At 40.8% G+C, this 24,550-nt stretch overlaps 1 protein-coding gene across 3 annotated transcripts in view; it reads right to left on the reverse strand.

Moving 5' to 3' along the window:
* Positions 1-5,347: 5,347 nt before the first annotated feature.
* The window catches only part of BOD1L1 (biorientation of chromosomes in cell division 1 like 1), a 139,946-nt gene continuing 120,743 nt past the window's right edge, over positions 5,348-24,550 (reverse strand). For all 3 annotated transcript variants that reach the window (XM_070948415.1, XM_070948416.1, XM_070948417.1), the window contains 2 exons: positions 9,874-10,017; positions 5,348-6,499 (listed from right to left, as the gene is read on the reverse strand). In XM_070948415.1, the coding sequence (XP_070804516.1) occupies positions 6,391-6,499; positions 9,874-10,017 (253 nt within the window). In that variant the 3' untranslated portion in view covers positions 5,348-6,390. The remainder of the gene's footprint in view (positions 6,500-9,873; positions 10,018-24,550) is intronic.

Consider the following 24,550-nt stretch of genomic DNA (forward strand, 5'->3'; position numbering starts at 1 on the left):
GGGCTTTTTGGCCCTCCCCTAAGTGGTGTTCTATTTTTATACAAAGTCAGCTTAATCCAATGTGCCCCGCCCCTGCACATGCGTGCCCCCCTGCTTTTAGCATGTGATGGCACGGTGGGCCCAGAAGGCCCGTTTTTCACCCTCCCCAGGCTCCAGAGGCTTTCTAAGAGCCTGGGGAGGGTGAAAACGGCCTTCCCCACACCCCCTCGGAGGCCAGCAACAGCCCATTTCCCAACTTCCAGTGGGACCGAAAGGTCCAAAAACCAGCTGGCCGGCGCACACATGCGCGCTGGAGCTGAGCTACGGCAATGCTCGCGTGCCCACTGATATGGCTCTGTGTGCCACTTGTGGCACCTGTGCCATAGGTTCGTCATCACAGACCTAGTGCATTTATTCAAAAGAGTGAAGAGAAACCAAAGACAGGATTTGTATTTTCTCATGTATTAATTTTACAGTAAAGCACAACTCCCAAACCTTTTAAACCAAAACTGGTTGAACTGATTGTTATTTATTTTACTGGAGCTTGGCTAAAATGTTTGGGATACTGGGCAGGAGGTTAGCATTTGAGACCAGAGAGCTGCTGTGAGGTGGGGTTGAGCTCTCATCCATCACATGAAACTAGCCTCCAACTGAGTGGCCCCAGGGCAGCAGTGATATCAGTGACTAATCCTTTCAACATGGAAACATGTCAGTGCTTCTAACACAAGTTTGCCAACTTCATTCTTAATTTTCAGGACAAAAAGCGTCTCTAAACAAGAAACTTGTATCTCAAGGGAGAAAACACTACATACAGAACCGGTAGTAACAAATTTTACATTTCACCCCTGCTTGAAAGGCTGATAGATACAGATAAAAACATCACAATCCATTTCTGACCTCCAACCTTCAGCCAAGAATTTCACAGGTCTGTCCTTCATTTCAAAGTTTCTGTTGCTGGTTTCTGTTGCTTACCCTCAAGAGTATGAGAGTTTTCAGTGGGAAGGTGGGTGAAAATCTTGATGAAATACTTATATACTGTACCAGGAAATGGAACACAAGTTCATTAGGGCAAGACTTGGATCATGACATCACTGTATGATTCCTTATTCATATGTAATCTTGGTGTTTGGATATACCACTTCTTGTTAAACTGAAGATATCTGAATGTATAAATTCTTATTTGAATGGTTTGTTCTCCCACATCTAACTTGTAAAAAAAATTAAATCAACACTATTAAAAATAGGTTGGCACCAAAGATAAAGAAATTGGTCATGCACAAAGTAAAGAAATAACTGAAAGGATTAGAGCATGTACAGAGTGTACCTAACTAATATATGGTATCATGCTGCACCAGTTGGAAGAGTTAGGGGTAGGGGGCACCGTGTTGCGGTGGTTCTCCTCCTTCCTCTCTGACCGGTCGCAGTCTGTGTTGACAGGGAGACAGAGGTTGAACCCGAGGCCCCTTGTATGTGGGATGCCACAGGGGTCGGTCCTCTCGCCCCTTCTGTTCAACATTTATGTGAAGCCGCTGGGTGAGATCATCTGTGGTTTCGGGATGAAGTACCATCAGTACACTGATGATACTCAGCTGTACATCTCCACCCTGGATCACCCCAATGATGCCCTTGAAGTGATGTCCCGGTGCCTGGAGGCTGTACGGATCTGGATGGGGAGAAACAGACTCAGGCTCAACCCATCCAAGACCGAGTGGCTGTAGTTTCCGACGTCCCGATATAGTCAGTTGGTGCCATCATTGACTATTGGGGGCAAGTCATTGGACCCCACGGAGAGGGCTCGCAACTTGGGTGTCCTCCTGGACTCACGTCTGTCTTTAGAAGAGCATTTGATGGCTGTGGCCGGGAGGACTTTTTATCAGGTTCGCCTGATCCGCCAGTTGCGTCCCTTTCTGGATTGGGACTCGTTACGTACAGTCACTCATGCCCTCGTCACTTCCCGCCTGGACTACTGCAATGCTCTCTACATGGGGCTCCCCTTGAGGAGCACCCGGAGGCTCCAGCTGGTCCAGAATGCGGCTGCGCGGGTGGTTACGGGAGCGACGTGGCGCTCCCATGTGACTCCCCTCCTGCGCGAGCTGCACTGGCTCCTGGTGGTCTTCCGGGTGCGTTTCAAGGTTTTGGTTACCACCTTTAGAGCACTCCATGGCTTAGGCCCGGGGTACTTACGAGACCACCTTCTACCACTAGAGGCTACTGAGCCTCTCACCGACCAGTACGCTCCCAGAGAGGGTCTTCTTAGGGTGCCGTCTGTCAAACAATGTCGACTGGCGGCCCCCAGGGGGAGAGCCTTCTCTGTGGGGGCACCTGCCATCTGGAACGAACTCCCCCCAGAGATACGGAGGATCCCAGATTTGCGCACTTTCCGCCGTGCCCTCAAAACATTCTTATTCCAGCAGGCTGGCCTGGCCTAACCTCCCTTTTAATTGCTTTTAAATTTGTTTTATAAATTGGGGTGTTTTAAATTTGTTTTGGGCCAAAGTATTTAATGTATTTTTAAATGGTTTTTTAACATTTGTACTATGTCTTTTTTTATCTTTTGGCTGTTCACCGCCCTGAGTCCTTCGGGAGTAGGGCGGTATATAAATTTAATAAATAAATAAACAAATAAACAAATAAACAAATAAACAAAACAAACAAACAAACAAACTCAAATTGATATTCCTTGCTGAGCTGAAGCCTCATTGCAACCTAATATACCAACTGAGGACAGAAAGCCTCCAGGCTAATTGTCAAGCTTAAGTAAGTAACTTGCTGTAAATTCAAAATGTGAATTCTTGTCTGCTGCAAGTATCTAATGTGAAGATTAAAATCCTACCCCTGGAAAATGTGTATTCCTTTTCTTTCTTTCTCCATTCTTTCAGAGTGCTGAGAAAATAATGAGCTTTGCATAAAACCGTGGATATGAAATTAAGTTTCTATAGCAATGACACCCTATGCAAGCAACTATAATAAGGAAAAAGTTTTTTTGCATGCCTGTTTTTCTCTCCTTGCCTTGCTGTTCAAGAGGAGGGAGATCAAGGTCGCCGAGTCTTGCTTTGATCAAAATAAAACTGATTAACAGTTGCCTCGAGTTCAGAGTTTCATTGGATTTATCAGATTTTGAGCTGCATCAAAAAACCTAACATAACTAAATCAAAACTTCCCACTTTTAGCTGCCTGCATTCCATGTAATACACTTAGTATGCACCATGAGTTTGCTGGTATTACACACGTGTAAAAAGTGATTAAAAATATTACTCAGAGTCACTGGGATCTGATCCTGTGGGACAGATTCAGCAATTGCTGTTAAAATAGCTAATAAAGAAAGCACTATTTTTAGCACGTGGTGGCTCAGTGGCTAAGATGCTGAGCTTGTCGATTGAAAGGTCGGCAGTTCAGCGGTTCGAATCCCTAGTGCCGTGTAACGGGGTGAGCGCCCGTTATTTGTCCCAGCTTCTGCCAACCTAGCAGTTCGAAAGCATGTAAAAAATGCAAGTAGAAAAATAGGGACCACCTTTGGTAGGAAGGTAACAGCATTCCGTGTGCCTTTGGTGTTTAGTCATGCTGGCCAAATGACCACGAAGATGTCTTCGGACAGCGCTGGCTCTTCGGCTTTGAAACGGAGATTAGCACTGCCCCCTAGAGTCGGGAATGACTAGCACATATGTGCGAGGGGAACCTTTACCTTTATTTTAACTGGGTATAGGAATCTATTTTTCCTGCGATGTTAACAGTACTTGCAGTACTATCAGGGGTACTATCAGTGATACAATTCATTTTCCATTGCTTTTCATGGACTCTTCTGGATACTTCACTTTGATAGGAAGGATACATATCAGGATGAGGATTTTGGAATTTATAGTCCCGTGCAATCGCTCATGACAAAGATGGCTTCAATAGCATCTGGAGGAACTTCTGCTTTTTTCCCAGACCTGAGTTTTTGGTGGCTTTCAGACTGTGTGCCTTGATTGAAGCTCTTGAGAACTCCTTGCTAAGATGCTTATAAAATCCTACTTTTATCTCAGCTGAGAAACTAAAGATCAAACTTAAATCCAAGATAATTTCCCCTCTAGTTCCTTGTTCCAAGGAAGTCACTTAATCTAAAAGTGTTGCATCTCTTTATGTCATAACAAATGGTTGCATCTTAGTGACTTTGAAAAAAGCTAAGCTGAGCAGGACTGGTAGATATTTAAACAGAAGACCACTTTGGAAACCCCAAAGTTGAAGACTAGTCTAAGAAGCCAAAAACAACCTGAAAGAACTCTCCAATAAAATCCAGTCAATTTGTTCCTAAGCTAGATTTCTAGCTGGAAGAAATTCTTCTTAATAGAAGATACAGTCTGTTAAAGCTAACCTGTGGTGGGAGAATCTGTCCTCTGTTACTTTACTTCATTGGGCTAGAGATGTGGCCATCTGATGCCAGATGGGTGTTGGCCAAAATCCTTGGGGTTATGCAATTGAGTCAAAGAGCCAAAGAGGAGATGCCCATATTTGATAGCTAATGGCTGTAATAAGGAAGAGATTAACTTGATTGAACTATGATAGCCAAAGCTAATGAATATTAGATAATGAACTTTCTATGTAAAAGAAGGCGACAACTTTTTGGGGAAGGCTTTTCTGTGCAAAAAGTGGGAGGGGGCAAGGCCTCTGGCTGCTCCCTTCCCCCACCATTCCTGCAACAGAACTTGTGACCTAAGCGTTTTCACCAGGAAGCAGGACTTCACAATTTGGAGGAGGGAGGAAGAATGCATTTTTAAAGCTATGAAGACTTGCAATCTTTCCTGCCTTCGCACCATGCAAGACAATAACTATGAAGGTCAATTGAAATCTTTGAGTCTTTCTCTACCCAATATGTTGGAATTAAAGATAAAAAATATCCATAGTGTTTCATTAAACTGAAAACAGTTTTAATCTGTCCTAATTAAAAATAGAAAAAGATAAAGAACTTTTATCTGAAATGCAGGGGCATCCACAGAATAAATCAAAAAGATCAAAATGGCAGCCACAATAATATGATTGAAACTTTGCACATAAAAATAAGGCAAAGTTTTGACTGTGCAGTCATGGCCACTATTTCGACTTTGGTTGTATCCTACCGACCTCCCTATGAACATGATTGATCCCATGCTGTAACTTCTATTTCATGAGCCCAATCCAAAACAAAGCACCATTAAATTGCTGGGCTCAGAGCATCAGATATTTCAGCTTGTGCTTAACTTGGATAAATATCAATAAAATTCAGAAATGTTTGAGATGGCAATCTTTGAGTATAGACTAGAAATACATGCAAAAATCTAGCAATTCAAATACTGAGACTCTAGTTTGGAAACATTTTGTAATTTATATATAAAAATTCAATAAGAAACAAACTAGAATATTTGACAGAAATATCCACAGTACAACAAAAGATCTCCAAACAACAACTACAACAAAAAATTAAAAATCAATATTAATTTTAGTTATAAAAGATGAATATGAACATTTTAAAATAATCTCATAATATTTGGCAACTTACATCTTTGCAAGAGACAAGTGCGATTAACAATAAAAAAGCTTTACATGGAACTCAAATTGAAGATTTGTTTTTGAGAGAGTAAAATGCAAGTCTACTAAAAGTTTGGACAACTAGCCAGATTCTACGCGCTTCTTTAATACTAGTGGATAAAGTAGGCATGTTGCCAATCTTTTCAGTCCTTTTGTTTTCCATTTTTCTATGGAGAAACAAAAGCCCTGGGAGAAGAACAATTAAGAGCTCCATAGAAAGGTGATGTGCTCTTCAGTCAAGAACTCTTCTTGTGCAATGTTCCAGCTAGGACACTGGGAGAAAGTTTACAAGTAGAGAATACATTTCCAAAGGAAAGAGCACATTGAACTCAACACTGTAAATGTCACTCTTAAATCTTAGCATAGAGAAAGTTACAAACACAACAAGGGAAGTAAAAAGGCTCTCCTTATGCCTATCTACTTGTACCGAACATGAGAATGTTCTGAGCCCACTTAGCTTCGCACTTCCGTCTCCTAGTCCTACCCAGCGCTAAGCATGGCAGCACAACATTTAATAATCCAGTTAAAACAATATGATATAATACCAGGTGTTGCAGTTCAATAAAGTGTTCCCATTATGTTCATACACAGTAAAATACAATCTTTTTTTAAATAAATGTTTTATATACAAAAAGGTGTTAAGAAGCCACTAGTGAAGAGTGGATTGGAAGCATCAGCAAATTCCTCCTGGACACAAAGAAACCTTCTCTAATTCATATCATCTTCATAAACAAATAGTTTATAAAGCTGTTTAAAATATTACATGTGTATTATGTTACATCTTGGAAATACACACATGCAACCCATCCAAGCGTTACAGAGCAGAGAACGTTCCCTCCCACCCTGAATCCCCACTGACATGGGTTCCAACTATCGCTTTGACATTTTCATGTCAGTCTCATCAGCCCTCTGGTGATCCTTCTTACGTGACACTGGGGGACTCGCTTCCCTTCTGCGCTTGGTGGGTTGAAATTTTGATCTGAAATATCAAAACAAACAAAAAGGTAATTATTTTTAGTAAGCATAGAATCCAGTGACTTTGATCAAACTAGGCCCATAACTTGCTTTGGGAGAGACAGTCCCTAACAATGCCATTGTTGGGATCCTGGTTAAATTGGGAAGCAAGAGAATTTAGTGCTAAGTTGCTCTTCCACTCTGCCTCTTTTCGGCTGCCTGATAAGGATTGTTTGGCTGTTCCTCATCATCAAGAGCACCTTTGGAAAAGTGTCTGCTGCCATTTTTTGTCCCTGGCTATCTTGACTCTCTGCCATTTTCTCATTTGCACCACTGCAACCTATGCAATTCATAGTCAAGACATGGATGAGGAACTCCGGGGCTTTCCACTGACAGATCCCAAACATCTGGATGCCTCCCTCTACTCTTCCCATCAGACCTCCTTGATCTCTGAATCCTATAAAAAACTGAATTCTTCAATGAGGGTTCTGTTTAAATGCTCCAGTTTCCATTTTTCAACTAAATAAAATGATATGGCATATTGTTATGGTTACACTTTCTTACTGACCTATTGTATTTATGAATTGCCTCAATTATAAAAGACTCTGGAGACGGCATATCCCGGCACCCTTCCTCTTTAGCCCAATTATTACAATTACATTTAGATTCAAACAATCAGAATAGAGCTGGAAGGGACCTTGGAGGTCTTCTAGTCCAACCCTCTGCTCAATCTCTTCTTAAAAACCTCCAGTGATGAAGCACCCACAACTTCTGAGGGCAAGCTGCTCCACTGGTTAATTGTCCTCACTGTTAGGAAGTTTCTTTTTATTTCCAGGTTGCTTCTTTCTTGATTAGCTTCCATCCATTGTTTCTTGTCTTCAGTGGTGGGTTCCTCCCGGTTTGGCACGGTTCCTCCGAGCCGGTAGTGGTGACAATATGCCGTCACTGAACCGGTTCTGCCCCCTGCCCCCCACATTATTCTTACCTTTTATTTGGCCCCATCCCCAATCTATTGCTGCCTCCTGAGTCTCAGCTAATGAGCTATAAGGAAAAAAACTGTTTAAACTCTTGCTGAGGGGCTTCAAAGGTCCGCCCTACTGCTGATCAGTGGTAAAAGGCAGTTTGGTGGTAGACCGGTGCCTCCAAAAACAAATGAGTAGACCGGTACCTGCAAAAATAAATGGGTAGACCAGTGCCTGCAAAAATACATGAGTAGACTAGTGCCTGCAAAAATAAATGGGTAGACCAGTGCCTGCAAAAATACATGAGTAGACCAGTGCCTGCAAAAATAAATGGGTAGACCAGTGCCTGCAAAAATACATGAGTAGACCAATGCCTGCAAAAATAAATGGGTAGACCGGTACAGCTCTGCAAGCAGTAAAAAACCTGGTAGACCAGTACCTCTGCTAAATCCTAAAGAATTGTCACATGACCATCAAGCCATGCCCACAAAATAAGCCACGCCCACAGAACCGGTAGTAAAAAAATTTAGAACCCATCCCTGCTTGTCTGGCCTTCTGGTGCTTTCGAAGATAAGTAGACCTCCTCTTCTTTGTGGCAACCCCAGAAATACTGGAATACTGTCACACGTAGTCTTTCTTTTCTCTAGACTAGCCATACTCAATTCCTGCAACCATTCTTCATATGATTTAGTCTCCAGGCCTTTAATCATCTTAGTTACTCTTCTCTGCATTTTTTCCAAAGTTTCAACATCCTTTTTATAATGTGGTGACAAAAACTGGTGCAGTATTCCAGTATTCTTGCCTTATGGTTTTATAAAGCGGTACTAATACTTCACATGCGTGTTTATACAACCAAGGATTGTATTAGCTATCTTGGCTGCTGCCACACATTACTGGCTCATCTTTAAGTGATCATCCACTAGGACTCCAAGGTCCCTCTCACAGTTACTGTTTTTGAACCAGCTTTTGCCTGATCTGTACTTGTACCTTTGGTTTTTCCTGCCTAAGTGTAAAACCTTGCTTTTCTCCACATTAAATTTCATTTTGTTGGACGGGGCCCATTGTTCAAGTCTGTCAAGATCTTTTCAGATCCTGAGCACTACAGAGTCATACACATGACAATTTGATACCTGGCTGAGCCATGAGATACTTGTCTTATATAGCTTATTTCCTGTTCCTATGGATTTTTCCTTTGTTTTTGGCTAGCATGAGAAACTATCTTCCATGCTCAATCTTCCAAACTTGCTTGGGTGTCTGGCTTTTCCTGTGATCAATAACACCTTCATCTTAAAATGAGTTCTGGACTGCCATTTGCTTGTCAACAAGTGTTTCTATCCCTTAAGGCTGCTCCAGAGAAATACAGATGCTGTGGTTTTTGCGTTTTGAACTAGGGTATTACAAAAGTAAATAAAGCAAAGTAGTGAAGCAAAGTAGAAGCTCATATTTTACATGAATGAAAAAAAATGAACAAGATAAACAATAAGTTATCCTCAAAATTTTGGTAAATGCTGGAAGCTATCTTTTAAGCACAGTAACAGAGAAGCCCCTGCAAGATCATATCTGATATTTAGTAATGGACAGCCAGATGCTTCTAGAGCATAACAGAAATAAACTGTCAACTCTTGAAACAACTCTAGCTGAAGTCATATTTTCTTGCTTCATTTCTTAGTTGTCATACTTATGGGGGGTGGGGGGAAGGGGGATTTATGGAATGTAGAATGTTTCCCTCCAATTTGTCAGGCATAACAAAGATAAGGTTCCTGAGAACCAACACCGGATCAACATGCCAGAGGTGGGTTTCAGGAGATTCTGACCAGTTCTGCAGAACCCCTGGTGGAAATTTTGAGTAGTTCGGAGAACCGGTAGTAAAAATTCTGACTGGCCCTGCCCCCATCTATTCTCTGCCTCCCGAGTCCCACTGATCGGGAGGAAATGGGGATTTTGCAGTAACCTTCCCCTGGATTGGGGAGGGAATGGAGATTTTACAGTACCCTTCCCATTCCACACCCACCAAGCCATACCATGCCCACCAAGCCATACCCACAGAACCGGTAGTAAAGATTTTTGAAACCCACCACTGCAACGTGCCCTAGCAATGGCAGGAGGGAGTGCTGAGAAGTCTGCTTGGTTGGCTGATGTGGTTGGGTAATGTGATTTGTGACACAAGGGGAGTGGCCAGTATCTATTTTTTAATTGTACTGAAACCATAGGAATTATTCAGGGTTTCACATTTGACTGTGCCGATATGTTGTACCAATAAACAGGATTTTTGAGGAAGCCAAGGCTTCAAGTGTTGAATTGATTGGGAGTATTACTCGGAACCATGACAGGACTCATGTCCTGTAGTTATCCCACCAATACTATGGCATCATTTTGGGTAATAATGATCAGACAAAAGGAAGGAGAAGAATCTCAAGATATTTTTCTTTCCACTTACTGGGCCAAGCGAGGACTTTTGTTCACTTTTGCAGTGGCAGATGACTGCTTCTTCTTTGCTAATTTCTGACGATTTGTAGGAAGAGCTGAGGATGGATTCTGGCTTTTTGATGAGGCCCGGGTTGTTGGCTTGTTTGGCTGCTTCCTGAAAAAAATAAGTACAAATACTGAAAAAGGGGCTTTTCTAGGACCAGGTAAAATGATCAATTAAAAGCATAATCCGAAAAATTTCTAGTTTGGGAGAGTCTATAATGTTCTCACACTCTTATTTAAAAACATCTTACTTCAAAGAGAGAGAGAGAGAGAGAGAGAGAGAGAGAGAGAGAGAGAGAGAGAGAGAGGGAGGGAGGGAGGGAGGGAGGGAGGGAGGGGGGGAGGGAGGGAGATGGGGTTGACATTTTAAAGTGAGAAAAATATAGGTGTGTGTGTGGATCACTTCTATGTCTCTTAGATGTAAAACAAAATAACTACCTTGGTGGTTTTCTGTAGTCATTTTATAGACCATTAAGAAATAAATGAATCTCTCTTATTTTACATGTAGATGAAGAATACTGAGGAGATTTCTGAAGTGGAGTGTCAATTAAATTTCTAAAACACCAGATCTATCAATATAATATGACAGAAAAGCAGAACTGGTGGTTTCATTTCAAAAATGGCCATCAAGCAAGGGTGCCTCACAGTGGCTGTTGGTGAGCCTCCTTCTGTAAATACATGAAGGGATATGGCTACATATTGTCCTGTTCTAAGAAACTCTAGCAAAAAAAATTAAGACATAAAAATCCCCTGAAGAACAAGTCCGTTGTTACATCTTGTTTTAACAGAAGCAGCTATTGCAATCATATAGTAACAGAGTAACAGAGTTGGAAGGGACTTTGGAGACCTTGTAGTCCAATCTCCTGCTCAAGCAGGAAACTCTATACCAGTGATGGCCAACCTTTTCGGCACTGAGTGCCGAAAAGGGAGCATGTGTGTGCTCGTCTGGGCTGCAACCCAGAAGAGGAGCTGCCCAGGATACATGCGCGCGGCTGGAAATGAACTTACAGTTTAATCTTCCGGGTTTCTGGTGCGCATGCGCACGTGACAATTAGCTGGCTGGCGCACATGCTCATGCAGGAAAATGGAAGACCACCTTTTCCTGTTTCCGTCACTGCCGCACGCAAAGAGGCCAGCTGATCGTTGCATGTGCATGCGTGCCAGAAACCCGGAAGAGGAATGTGCGACGCTGTGCTTGCCAGATGACACGGTTCTGCGTGCCAATTTGGGCACACATGCCATAGGTTCGCCATCCCAGCTCTATACCATTCCAGAGAAGTGGCTATCCAATCTCTTTTTAAAAGCCTCCAGTGAGAGACTTCTGGATTGGCGTCGCGGAGAGACGGTTGGACATAGCAGGGCTCCACAAATCCTGGCCGATTCTTCTCCGATGGGAGGCCCTAAAGGGCCAGTCACCCTGGAGGGGTGACGAAGAAAGGAGGGATTCCTTGTCAATCATGGGAGATCCGAGGCATCCTCCTGACCGATGGAAAAATGAGCTGGAGTGGTGTGTGAACAGAGGATTGGAACTGGGTGAGACGATTTTCAACTTCTTTATTAGAGATTCACCCTAGATAAAAGAATTTTTTAAAGACTCCAAAGCACAGAAAGCAGCAAATTAATACACAGAGACAAATTATAGACCCAAAAGAGAAATGAAATTTTAATGGAAGAATATGAAGTTTCAAAATATAGAAAGACTGAACTCGAATTTGTGGTGCTGTGAAAAGTGATTTTAACTTGTTGGAAATATTGTTTGACTGCTGGAAGAAATTATATATAGAAAAATGTTTTTTTTTCTTCTTTTGTTGAACTTTGACAATCAGCTATTAGAGCTTCTGCCTTGTTTTGGTACTGGAACTTAAGAGTTGGAATGCCATTTACTGGCCAAAGAAGACACTATATATGGCTGGAAAGGACCTTGAAAAAAAGAAGTTAGGACTGATAAAAAAGAAAGGAAAGTCAGGATTGATAAAACGAGAAACAAAGTGAAAGGCAAACAACAGCTGGAAGGCCGTCTTTTTGTTTTTTCTTTTCTATCTACTTGTTTTCTGGTGGCTTGGGAGTAACTGGTGAGCCTTTTGAAATTTCTCAAAAAAAAAAAAGACAAAAAAACAAATATATATATATAAAAAGAAATTTCTCAAAGAAGTGTGGATTATAAATAAAAGGAATTGCCCTTGAAACCAAATACCTGATTTTGTGAATTAATGAGACATGGGGAAATTTGGTGGGCCATTCTGGATTACAAATACTATTTTTTTTTTAATTTGATTTATATGCCGCCCTTCTCCGGAGACTCAGGGTGGCTTACAATGAGCTAAGCAATAGCCTTCATCCTTTTGTATATTTATACAAAGTCAGCTTACTGCCCCCACAACTGGGTCCTCAATTTACCTACCTTAGAAAGGATGGAAGGCTGAGTCAACCTTGAGCCTGGCGAGATTCAAACCTGCAGTAATTGCAGGCAGTTGGTCTTAATAACAGGTTGCTTTAGACCACTGTACTACCAAGTCTACCAAATATTCCATTTGATGGAATATTTTATGAGGCGAAAGAAGAAAAACTAAACAAGACCTACAAATTTGAATAATTTAGAGGGAGCAAAATGGCAGACTTTGAGGACTACAAATACTGTGGATTTTGAGGAACAGTTCAGGGACTGAGCAAATTCTTCTAATATTGGCTTTTTAATGTTTTTGGACACTTGGGACATTGGGACCTGGATGGATTGCTGACTAACTTTTAGCCCACTAAAATAAAGCAAAATGTTACAACAAGGAAGAATAAATACATTCCAAACAAAAATACTATTAATGCTTCAAGATATCCATGAAGGTATGACAAGGAATCTTAGGGAGATGAACTGATGCACGATACAGATGTGAGATCAGGAAATCTCCAGCAAATGATAATGAAAAATGAACAAAAAATGCAGACAATAGAGGAAAATTCAGAAGGAGTAAAGAATTAGAATTAGAGAGTAGACAACAAGAGGCAGATGTGGAAGCAGAGGAAATATTTAGACTAAACATGAATGATATAGAGGGATACCAGATCCCAAGGGAGGAGCATGGGAGATTGACCAAAATGTCAGTAAGAGTTGAAATACTAAAAAGGGCAAGAGATGATGGATAGATGCAGAATACCTCTTAATATGGGATTTGTCTTACTAAAGATTAGAAAAGAAAGCTAGAAATTAGAAATTGGGAAAATGTTATGCATACTGTCACATGATATAAGTTACTATAACTTATGTATATGTGAGACTTCCGGTTGGTGACTCGTGGTGTTATGGCGTGGTGAGAGTGATCGCTCTCTCCCACTGCCACTTAACGCAACGTTTTGGGGACCGTTCAAGGCGTGGAAGCCTGGAGGGCTTCGCGGATAATAGTGGGGCTTCGGTGAGTCGAGTGGCGGAGCGCAAACCCACCCGGCGCGACCGATTTCCACTGTCAAGCTAACGGGGCGCGTCTGCCTCTTAATGGCAGACCTGAAGCCACGATAGCCAACAAGAGGGGAAGCAAAGATTCCGGGAAAGAGAGGCGAGTACACCAGCAACCACTTTCTCCAGAGCGCGCTTGAGATCGGGAGATCGGATAAAGCCTCGCTGGCCGGGTCGGAGTGGAAGGGCTCAAAAGAGGAGAAAAGCGGCGACTGAAAGAAAGGAGGAGGATTAACAGCTAAAAAGATCGCAGACAGGCTGGCAAGAAAGAAGGAGGAAAGATCGGCAAGCGGACCAGCGGCACTACCTTTTTGGATTTAATTTGCTGCATAGACCGAGCTCTAAGGACGTGGGGAAGAGATTCTGCTGACTGGAGAGGAGAACGACCGGAAATTTAGGACCGGAAGTGCAACCATACTTGATACCAACGAGAGGAATAACGAAGAGCCAGAGAGGAAGGAAGGAGCACCAGGAAGAGAACAACGGAATAATTAAACTTATTTTTTACAAGGTGTTGGAGATCCTGAAGAAGCGAGAAGTAGAAGGGTGATATTAAATCAATGTACTTTCTTGCATAGACTCTAATAAGTGTGGTACTTGAAGGGACTAAGAAGACCTGAATTTAAATCTATATTAATACATATTGTTATTACTTTAAAAATAGTCTAAGACTATAATATATACATATTTATTCTTCTTTTTTTTCTTCTCTTTCTACACATTTAAAGTATTCAAAATATTTATATAAGTATTTAAATTATTCAAAGTATTTATATATTCAAAGTATTAAAAGCAGTAATACAACATAGCTAATTAATATATCTAAATACCTGTATAGACATATTAGAACCTATTATCTTCTATTTATTTACCTATTTATATACCTATCTATATACCTATTTATATATATATTTATTTAACTATTTACTTATTTATATATCTATCATTTATTTATCAGCTACTCTTTGTGTCTTGTTTTTCTATTTTTCATTGCTGTGAGCATAGAGTGGCTATTGACTGACTATTGATTGATTATTGTGTTTAATATTATTAAGGATTAACTTTATAAAATAGTGATTTAATTTATAACATCAATTAATTAAGGGTCTACTGATTGGACATTGAGTATTAATTTATTGATAATATATATTGGTATTTTCTTTCTAAGAATTGAGAATCTAATTAATTGATAATTAGGAGTTGAGTTAAATTAGAAACACAGCTTTCAAATAATGATTAGTCAACAAAGCTAAGTAGTGGGCAGCATAGTGGAGAAAAGGTCGATTATACCATTTCTACTTGTCTTGTAAATTGGGAATATCTTATAAAAAAAAATTCTTTTCTTTAGTACTGTTAAACTAAGCAAGGGAAGTCAATTAGTGGATGACGGTTTGGAGGAACATAGAAAGGATAGTCAAAGAACAGGCGAAAGTGCTTAGGGAGATGACAAGTTTTGCATCCACTGTGGCAAAAACAGGAAAGAAAGTAACCTCCAGCGTCTCAAGTCCCACAATTATAATGTCATCCCCTGCAACCCAAAAATCGATGGAAGGGCTACCAAAAATTGAGAAAACATCAGTGATCCCAACAATGCAAGCGATGCAGGCATCATTAGCAATGATTCAAGAGACAATGCTCTTAATGCAAGAGAAAATGTCTAATAATCATCAGGAAATGAAAACAGACATACAAGGCATTGACCAGAAAATGGGTGACATACAACAAGCCATTCTAAAGAACGAACAGAGAATACAAAAAATAGAATCTAAGGTGGAACAACAAGAGAAAGATTTAGAGACAGTAGATCAAAAATTAATGGCCCAGAATAGGGATCTGGAGGAATCGATTACGCAGTTGGAAATGGACAAGGCCTCTTTCTATCTGCATTTCCAAAACGTTACAGAAGACAAGGACGAAAATTTAGGACAAGTAATGGCGGAATTAATAGCGGAGGTGCTCCAACAGGATCCAAATGACATAATAAAAGAATTGGACGAGGTGTACAGAGTACAGACGAATTACGCTAGACGGAACAAACTACCCAGAGAGGTACATATAAGGTTCGCACGAAAGAAAGTTAAGGATATCTTTTATAAAATGGTAAAAGAAGAACTGATTAATTATAAGGAAAAGGAGGTGATTGTTCTGAAGCAAGTGCCGAGGAGGGTGAGAGAACAACGAAGAGACTACAGATTCCTGGCCACACAGCTGAATAAAAGGAATATACTTTTTAGATGGACCTTGCCGGAGGGTATGCTGATTACCTGGCAAGGGAGGAGAATTAAAATAAATAGTCTGGTGGAGGCTCAAGAATTCCTTGACCAACTGAGAGGGTCAGAAGACGAACAAAGTAGCAAAGAGGAACTGGAAGCTGCTACTACAGAAGAAAAACTCACCCAAAGAAGATCCCAAGAAGAGGTCCCGACTGGGAAAGAGAGCACGGAGGAGAAAGAAAAGGAAGAGAAAGAAAGGAGCGAAGCAGGGAAGAAACAAAGACCTCAAAGAGCAGTTCGAGCTAATACAAACCTCAAATTTAAGTAAATCAATACAAGGCAACAAGGATGGATGATTGGAAAATCCTATCGATTAATGTAAATGGACTTAACGATCATAGAAAAAGAAAAACCTTCTTTAATAAATTAGTTATACAAAATGCAGACATAGTCTGTCTTCAGGAGGTACACATTAAACAAGAACACATAAAATATTTGGAACATAAAAAATTGGGGAATCTTTATACCTCTTTAGCCATGAAGAAAAAGAGAGGGGTGGCACTATATATTAGAAAAGAGATGAAGACAGAATTGAAATATGCAGATCCCAAAGGTAGATTACTAATTGTTGAAATTGAGAGAAGCAATTCGGCAATATTAATAGCAGCGATCTATGCCCCAAACAAAAATTTGAAAGAGTTTTATAACAAAACAAGAGAAATAATAAGGGGATTGGATAACAACAATATCTGCATCATTGGGGATTTCAACGGAGTGGCAGATGCGTACAAAGATCACAAAAGACCCAGAGGTCAAAAGAAAATAAGGAAAAATTTACCAAAAACTTTCTTCGACTTAGTGGATGAATTAAACCTTGTAGATATCTGGCGAACACTACACCCCAATAAGAGACAATACACCTTTTATTCTAACCCCAATAAATCATGGTCTAGAGTAGACATGATGTGGGTAAGCAGGAACTTGGGCATGGACTTTGCGTCAGCGGAAATCTTACCCAATACCTGGGCAGACCACAATCCACTGGAAATCAGATGGAAAAGTAGATATAAGAGAAAAAACACAAGATGGAGAATGAATACACAATTTTTGCGAGATAAAAAAAATATTGATAAAGTCAAGAGGGAGTTAGAAATCTTTTTTGAAGAAAATGAAAAAGAACCAATGGACCGGGGGATAATTTGGGATACGATGAAGGCCTATTTAAGAGGCCTAATGATATCATACGGAGCATACAGAAATAAAGAGAGGAGAGAAACTCAAAGAATATTGCTAGAAGAACTGGCAAAGGCAGAGAAAGAGGCGCAACAAAACCCTGACAATGAAACAACAAAAGAAAACTGGATGAACATTCGTCATAAATTAAATATAATAGACCAAGAAAAACTAGCATATAATATTAAGAGAACAAAACAATATTACTTCGAGAATGCCAACAAGCCAGGAAGGTGGTTATCCTACAGAATCAAAAAAGAGAGAGAGAAAGGAATTATTCTCCAACTAGAAGACACCGAAGGCCATGTCACAACTAAAGAAGAAGAAAAATTGGAAATAGCACGCGAATTCTATGCGTCTTTATATAAAGAAGAAGATATACCCAAAGAGAAAGTAAAACAATATTTATTGGAGCAGGGAATGCCACAGATTGGAGAGGAGGAAAAAGAGATGTTGAACAAAGAGATCACATTAACAGAGTTAAAGACTGCAATTGCCAAATTGAAAAAGAACAAATCTCCGGGCCCGGATGGATTCCCAGGGGAATTATACAAAAATTTAGAACTAGAAGACATTCTACTCCCAAGAATGCTCCAAATTTTTAATGAGGCCTTAATGAAAAACAAAATACCAGAATCTTGGAGAGAGGCCTATATTACACTTTTACCAAAAGAAGGATCGGATACCAAATTGATACAGAATTATAGGCCAATTTCACTTCTCAATACTGATTATAAAATATACATGAATATATTAGCGGAAAGATTAAAAAGAATTCTCAATAAGATAATACATAGCGATCAGAATGGATTCCTCCCAGGGAGGCAAATTAGGAATAACACAAGGACGATTCTGGATGTGATAGAATATTATGAGGAACACCCGGAAAAAGAGGTGGCATTAGTCTTTTTAGACGCACAGAAGGCTTTCGACAATTTGAACTGGGAGTTTATAAAGCAACAACTGAACATAATGGGATTTGGACAAAATTTTACAAATACAATAAATACGATTTATGAGAAGCAAAAGGCCAATATTTTAGTAAACGGTGAGCTTACCAAAACATTTCAGATCAGCAAAGGAGTAAGACAGGGATGCCCAATGTCACCACTTTTGTACATATTGGCATTAGAAGTGTTATTGAAGAAGATTAGAGAGAGTGATCAAATCAAAGGGCTTAAAATCAGGAAGGAAACATATAAAGTTCAAGCGTTTGCGGACGACGTTGTCCTAATTATGGAAGAACCGGTGGAAACAGGCATACAAATATTGGAAACACTCGATAAATATGGAGAAGTAGCAGGACTCAAATTAAATAAATCTAAAACCAAAATGCTCACCAAAAATATGACGAAAAACCAGAAAGAAGCCCTGGAGGAATCTATGGGAATCCAAATTGTGAAAAAAGTTAAATATTTGGGAGTATGGATCTCAACAAAGTACCTGGCCCTCAAAGAGGACAATTATGTCCCCTTGGTAAAAAGTATAAAACAAGATTTAGAGAAGTGGGGGAAGTTACAAATTTCCTTCCTTGGGAGGATAGCGACAATTAAAATGAGCATTTTACCCAAATTGTTGTACCTGTTCCAAACAGCGCCAATTAAATTTGATAAAAAATTTTTTAGTGAACTTAATACTACTATTAGGAAGTTTATTTGGGGAGGAAAAAAACCAAGAATAGCAATTAGGAGTTTACAAGATAAAAAAAATAGAGGAGGGCTTGGATTACCAATATGGGAAACATATCACAAAGCAGCAATTCTTGTTTGGTTAAAAGAATGGGCGACGTTAGTGAATAAAAGAATTCTAACGCTAGAAGGGCATGATCTCCAGATGGGTTGGCATGCCTATTTATGGGAAACCGGGAAAAAAACCAAAACACATTTCAACAAACATAAATTGAGGGACATATTGAAGTCAACGTGGGAAAAAATAAGACGAAAACACTACACTAAAATTCCCAGCTGGCTTTCAACCATGGAGGCGATAATTTACCCAAATGTCCTGGACCATGGTAAAACTGTAAAATATAAAGAAATCCTAGATGAGGCAGGGAACCTCAAAACATTAGAACAATTAAAAGAACAGGGCACTTTTGTTGAATGGTGGACATACGCACAGATAAAATCAAGATACAAAAAAGATAAAGAACAATACGGTATAGAAATGGGAAGCAAAGATTTTGATAAAATTTGGATGGGTACAGATAATAAATTATTAGCTAAAATATATAACTATTTAGTAGAATATGACCTGATGGAAGAAGTGGTTAAAGGCCCAATGCTAGCATGGGCCAAAAACATTGGGAAAAACATAAATCTGGAAGAATGGGATCAAATATGGAACAACAATATAAAACTTACCAAGGCAACTACTTATAAGGAGAACCAGTATAAGATGATTTATAGGTGGCACCTAGCACCAGCTAGGATTGCCAAGATTTACCCTAACTCAAACCCAAAGTGTTGGAAGTGTGGACACCAGCAAGGTACCTTTTACCACTGCTGGTGGACCTGCTCTCAAGCAAAAAAATATTGGAAGATGATTTGCAATTGGCTTTCAGAAATAATAGGTGAAACCTTTGAATTAGACCCTAAAACACTTCTCCTGGGAATCCTTAAGATGGAAATGGCAAAAAAGAAGAAATACTTGGCAGTGCATATAATAACAGCAGCAAGAATCGCTTTCGCTCAACAATGGAAAGAGAAAAATATACCAACTAAGGGACAAGTAATCGGCAAAATAATGGAATGTGCCGAGATGAATAAATTAACATTAGAAATTAATGACAGAGAAGACTCGGATTATTACAGCGTATGGGATAAGTGGTATGGGTGGTTAGAGAAGAGGAAATTGAAATAAAAAGGAAAGAGACCAGAGCAAGTACAAGAAATAGAAAAATGAAATAGTAAAAGAAGATGTACTGTGGATGGTAGGAAATATAATAAGGCAAGGAAAGGTTACATGGGTAAGCAAAAGACATAACTTATGTATTTATTAATTTATCGTTAAAGATTATCATATATACATGCACTAAAAATGATATGTGAACACATTTTTTTTGTTTGTTTGTTTTTTACCATGTAACTGGTTTGCAAAGATTACCTACTTATGTATAATATGTACAATTTGTATTTATTTCTTTTTCCATACTATGTAACCGGATGGATAAAATTGTATTATTATAATTTCTTACAATAAAACATTTAAAAAAAAAAAACTTATGTATATGTAAATGTTAGAAATTGAAAGACTACTACCATGTATCCTTAAATAATAAAGGGTAAGAGATGATAGATACATACTTTTTAATGTGAGAATTGTTGTATTAGGGGTTAGAAAAAAGAGGTAGAAAGTAGAAATGGGGAAAACATTAATATGTATACTGTTACAAAATATAATACATTATAACTACAATGTATATGTAAATCTTAGAAGTTGAAAAATTATTATTATATATACCTAAACAGTATTATTATTAGTACTCTGTATAAGCTAAATTGACCCAGACAATGTACTGTTCACTAAGTACTCATATATGTTAAAGAAAAAACCACAAATAAATCATTTTTTTAAAAAAGTCTCCAGTGATAGAGTACCCATAACTTCTGCAGGCAAGCCGTTCCACTGATTAATTGTTCTCACTGTTAGAAAATTGCTCCTTAGTTCTAGGTTGCTTCTCTCCTTGATTAGTTTCCATCCATTGTTCCCTGTCTTGCCTTCTGGTGCTTTGAAGAATAGACTGATTCCCTCTTCTTTGTGGCTGCCCCCCAAATATTGGAACACTGCTATCATGTCACCCCAGTCCTTCTTTTCACTAGACTAGACATACCCAATTCCTGCAACTGTTATTCATGTTTTAGCCTCCAGCCCCCTAATCATCTTTGTTGCTCTTTTCTGCACTATTTCCAGAGTCTCAACATCTTTTTTATAATATGGTGACCAAAACTGGATGTAATATTCTAAGTGTAGTGTTATTAAGACTTTATAAAGTACTAATACTTCATGTGATCTTGATTCTATCTCTGTTAATGCAACCTAAGACTGCATTGGCATTTTTGGCTGTTGCTGCACATTGCTGGCTCATATTTAAGTGACTGTCCACTAGGATCAGATACTGCAATTGAGCCAGGTTTCACCTAATCTATACCTTTATTTTTCTTGCATTAAATATAAAACCTTACTTTCCTCTACTTTGAATTTCATTTTGTTAGATAGGGCCCAGTGTTCAAATCTGTCGAGATCTATCTGATTCTTGAGCCTATCTTCTGGGGTGTTGGCTATTCTTGCCAGTTTAGTGTTGTTTGCAAATTTGATGAGTTCCCCTTCTATTCCCTCATTGAAATAGTTTATGAAGATGTTGAAGAGTACTGGGCCTAAAATACAACCTTGGGGTACCCCATTGCTTACTTCCCTCCGTGTAGATGTAGTTCCATTAAGGACTACATGTTGAGTGCGGTTTGTTACAAATCCATCTGGTGATGATGCTGTCTATCCCACATTTCTTTATTTTACCAAAAAAGTAGGTCATAGTCTAATAGTCAAATGCCTTACTAAATCCAAGTATACTATGTCCACTGTATTTTGCTGGTCCATTGATTTAGTCACTTTGTCAAAGAGTGAAATAAGATTGGTTTGGAATGATCTGTTTTTGACAAACCCATGTTGGTTTTTGATTATAACTTTGCTTGCTACTAGATGTTCCCAGATCTGTTGCTTATCTTTTCCAGGATCTTCCCAGGTATTGATGTCAAATTTATTGGCCTGTAGTTTCCTGGACTGTTTTTTCTCCCTTTTTGAAGATGGGAACCACCATCAGCTCTTTTCTAGTCCTCTGGTAGTTCCCTGGTGCTCCAGGATCTTTGAAAGATATGGTTCAATAGTTCTGAAATCTACCAGTTCCTTCAGAAATCTGGGATATAAATGAATCAGGTACTAGTAATCTGAACTCGTGTAGAGCGGATAGGTATTCTCTTACCTCATTTTCTTGCTTATTTTAATTGGTATTCCTAATCTGTTTTTTACGATTATGGTTTTGGTAGGTTAGGCTGTATTATCTTTTTGCATGAAGTCAGGTGCAAAGAATGAATTAAGCAGCTCTGTTTTCTCTCTACTGCCTGTTTCTTCCTTGCCTCGCTTCTCGTTAGTGGACCGATTGTTTCCTTGACTTTTTTTCTTGTTTTTTATATGTTGAAACTTTTTAAAAAATAATTTCTGACATTTATTGCAAGTCTTACTTCATTCTGAACTTTAGCTATGTGTTCCTCTTTCCATTTTTTGTATTTATCCTATTTGTCTTTCAGTTTATCAGAGTTCTTTTTATAACCACGCTGGTTTCTTCTTGGATTTCTTGTTATTCTTTTTCAGCAGTATTGAATTGGACTGGCTTTTATATTAATATTTTTCAGAGTTTTCCAAGCTTCTTGAGTTGTTTTCCCCTTTAAGATTTTCATCCATGGAATCCTTCCCAAGCTCTATTTAAGTGTCAGCCCTGGAGGCCATCTTTTTCTTTGGATCTTCAGGGCTGCCACACTTAGTGCTGTGGGAAACTGGGAGGGGGGATGGTATGGAGTTGTAGAGGTATCTAGTCATAATAACATTTTTTTCTCTGGGAGTCAAGGACATTCTGCCTGCACCTGGAGTGGGTGTGACTGGAAGGCATCTCCAGTTGGGACAGTGCATTGATTGGACCATGTGATGGACATGTGGGTGCAGGGGAAGGAACTTGGACTTTCTTTTGGGTAGAGAAAACCTGGAAGCTTTCAAATATGGGGCAGATATGGTGGGAGCAGGGGACCATATCATGTGCTGGGGGCTCGCACTTGCTGTCTGAGAGCAATTGCTTGCCCCGGTCCCCAAGGCTCCGCTCGGATACTAGGTAGCTTAGATACTCAGGATCTGGGCCTTCGGCTGATGCTATGCAACGCCAGGTCCGTGGTAAACAAGGCCCCCCTCATTCACGATCTTATACAAGAGGGAGGAGCGGACCTGGCGGGTATTACGGAGACCTGGTTGGGCCCGGAGGGCGGTGTCCCTCTGGTTGAAATGTGCCCACCAGGCTTCAGAGCATTCCATCAGCCGAGGGTCCAGAGGAGGGGCGGGGGGGGTGGCGGTTATTATTAACGATGATCTGGGTCCGAGGGAGACAACTGTGCCTCATATAGCCGGATGTGAGTCCCTCCTTGTGAGGTGGGGCCGTGGGGTTCAGATGGGCTTCTTGCTTACGTACCTGGCTCCCTGCCGTGTGGCAACAGCCCTACCTGAGCTACTCGACGTGATAGCCACGGTGGCAGTAGACACACCCAGGCTTTTAGTCATGGGTGATTTCAACTTGCCATCCGTTGGTGAAACGTCTGAGGTGGCTCGGGAGTTCATGGCTTCCCTGACGGCCATGGACCTGACCCAGTTAGTTCATGGCCCTACTCACAGGGGAGGTCACACTCTGGACTTGATTTTTGTCTCTGGCCAGTGGTTGAGTGGTCTTGTTATAGGGGATATAGACATGGAACCCTTGTCATGGACTGACCACTCACTCCTTCGCCTGGATCTTCGAACCGCTACCCCTCGCCGCAGGGAGGCAGACCCAATTAGATGGATCCGCCCCAGGCGCCTGATGGATCCTAATAGGTTCCAGATGGAGCTTGGGCCATTTCCTGAGGATCTAGCACATGACTCGGCCGAGGACCTGGTAGCCGCCTGGGATCGGGCGGCTGGTGGGGCCTTGGACCAAGTCGTGCCTTTGCGGCCTCTGACTCGGTGCCAATCCTGGGCGGCTCCTTGGTTTACTGAGGAGCTGAGGGAAATGAAGCACCGGAAAAGACGCCTGGAGAGCGGTTGGAGGGCCAGTCTCGCTGAATCTGATCGAACATTGGTAAGGTCGCATATTAAGGCCTACCTAATGGCGATAAAGACGGCAAAGTTTAATTACTTTTCCGCCTCTATTGCATCATCAGGGAATCGTCTGGCCGCCCTGTTTAGGGTGACCCGCTCCCTGCTCCATCCGGGAGTGCGGGAGGATCCCTTAGAAGGCAGGGCAGAGGATTTCGGACAATACCTGTATGACAAAATCGCTCAGATCCGGGGGGATTTGGACTCTGACTGGGTAGATCAAGGCAGGGTGACGAGGAATAGTCTTGAGAATGTTACCTGGGAGGAGTTTGATGCTGTGACTCCCGATGATGTGGACAGGATTTTGGGGAGACTTAGTGCGGCCACATGTTTACTGGACCCGTGTCCCTCCTGGTTGGTACTGGCTTCCCGGGAGGTTACACGAGGCTGGCTCCAGGGTGTTATCAACGCTTTGTTGAGTGAGGGTTACTTCCCCGCTGCCTTGAAAGAGGTGGTGATGAGGCCTCTCCTCAAGAAGCCGTCCCTGGATCCGGCAATATTGGCCAACTACCGTCCTGTCTCTAACCTTCGCTTCATGGCGAAGGTTGTTGAGAGTGTGGTCGCGCGACAGTTTCCACAATTCCTGGAGGAAACATCTTATCTAGATCCGTTCCAGTCTGGTTTCAGGTCTGGGCACAGCATGGAAACGGCATTGGTCGCGTTGGTTGATGATCTCTGGAGGGCTCGGGACAGGGGTTGCTCCTCTGTTCTGGTCCTGTTAGATCTCTCAGCGGCTTTTGATACCATCGACCATGGTATCATGCTGCACCGGCTGGAAGAGTTGGGGGTGGGAGGCACCGTGTTGCGGTGGTTCTCCTCCTTTCTCTCCGACCGGTCGCAGTTTGTGTTGGCAGGGGGGCAGAGGT

The sequence above is a fragment of the Pituophis catenifer genome, unplaced genomic scaffold, assembly GCF_029215685.1.
Source record: "Pituophis catenifer annectens isolate HBS135680 unplaced genomic scaffold, rPitCat1.0.hap2 SCAF_8, whole genome shotgun sequence".
In the NCBI taxonomy this organism is placed as follows: domain Eukaryota; kingdom Metazoa; phylum Chordata; class Lepidosauria; order Squamata; family Colubridae; genus Pituophis; species Pituophis catenifer.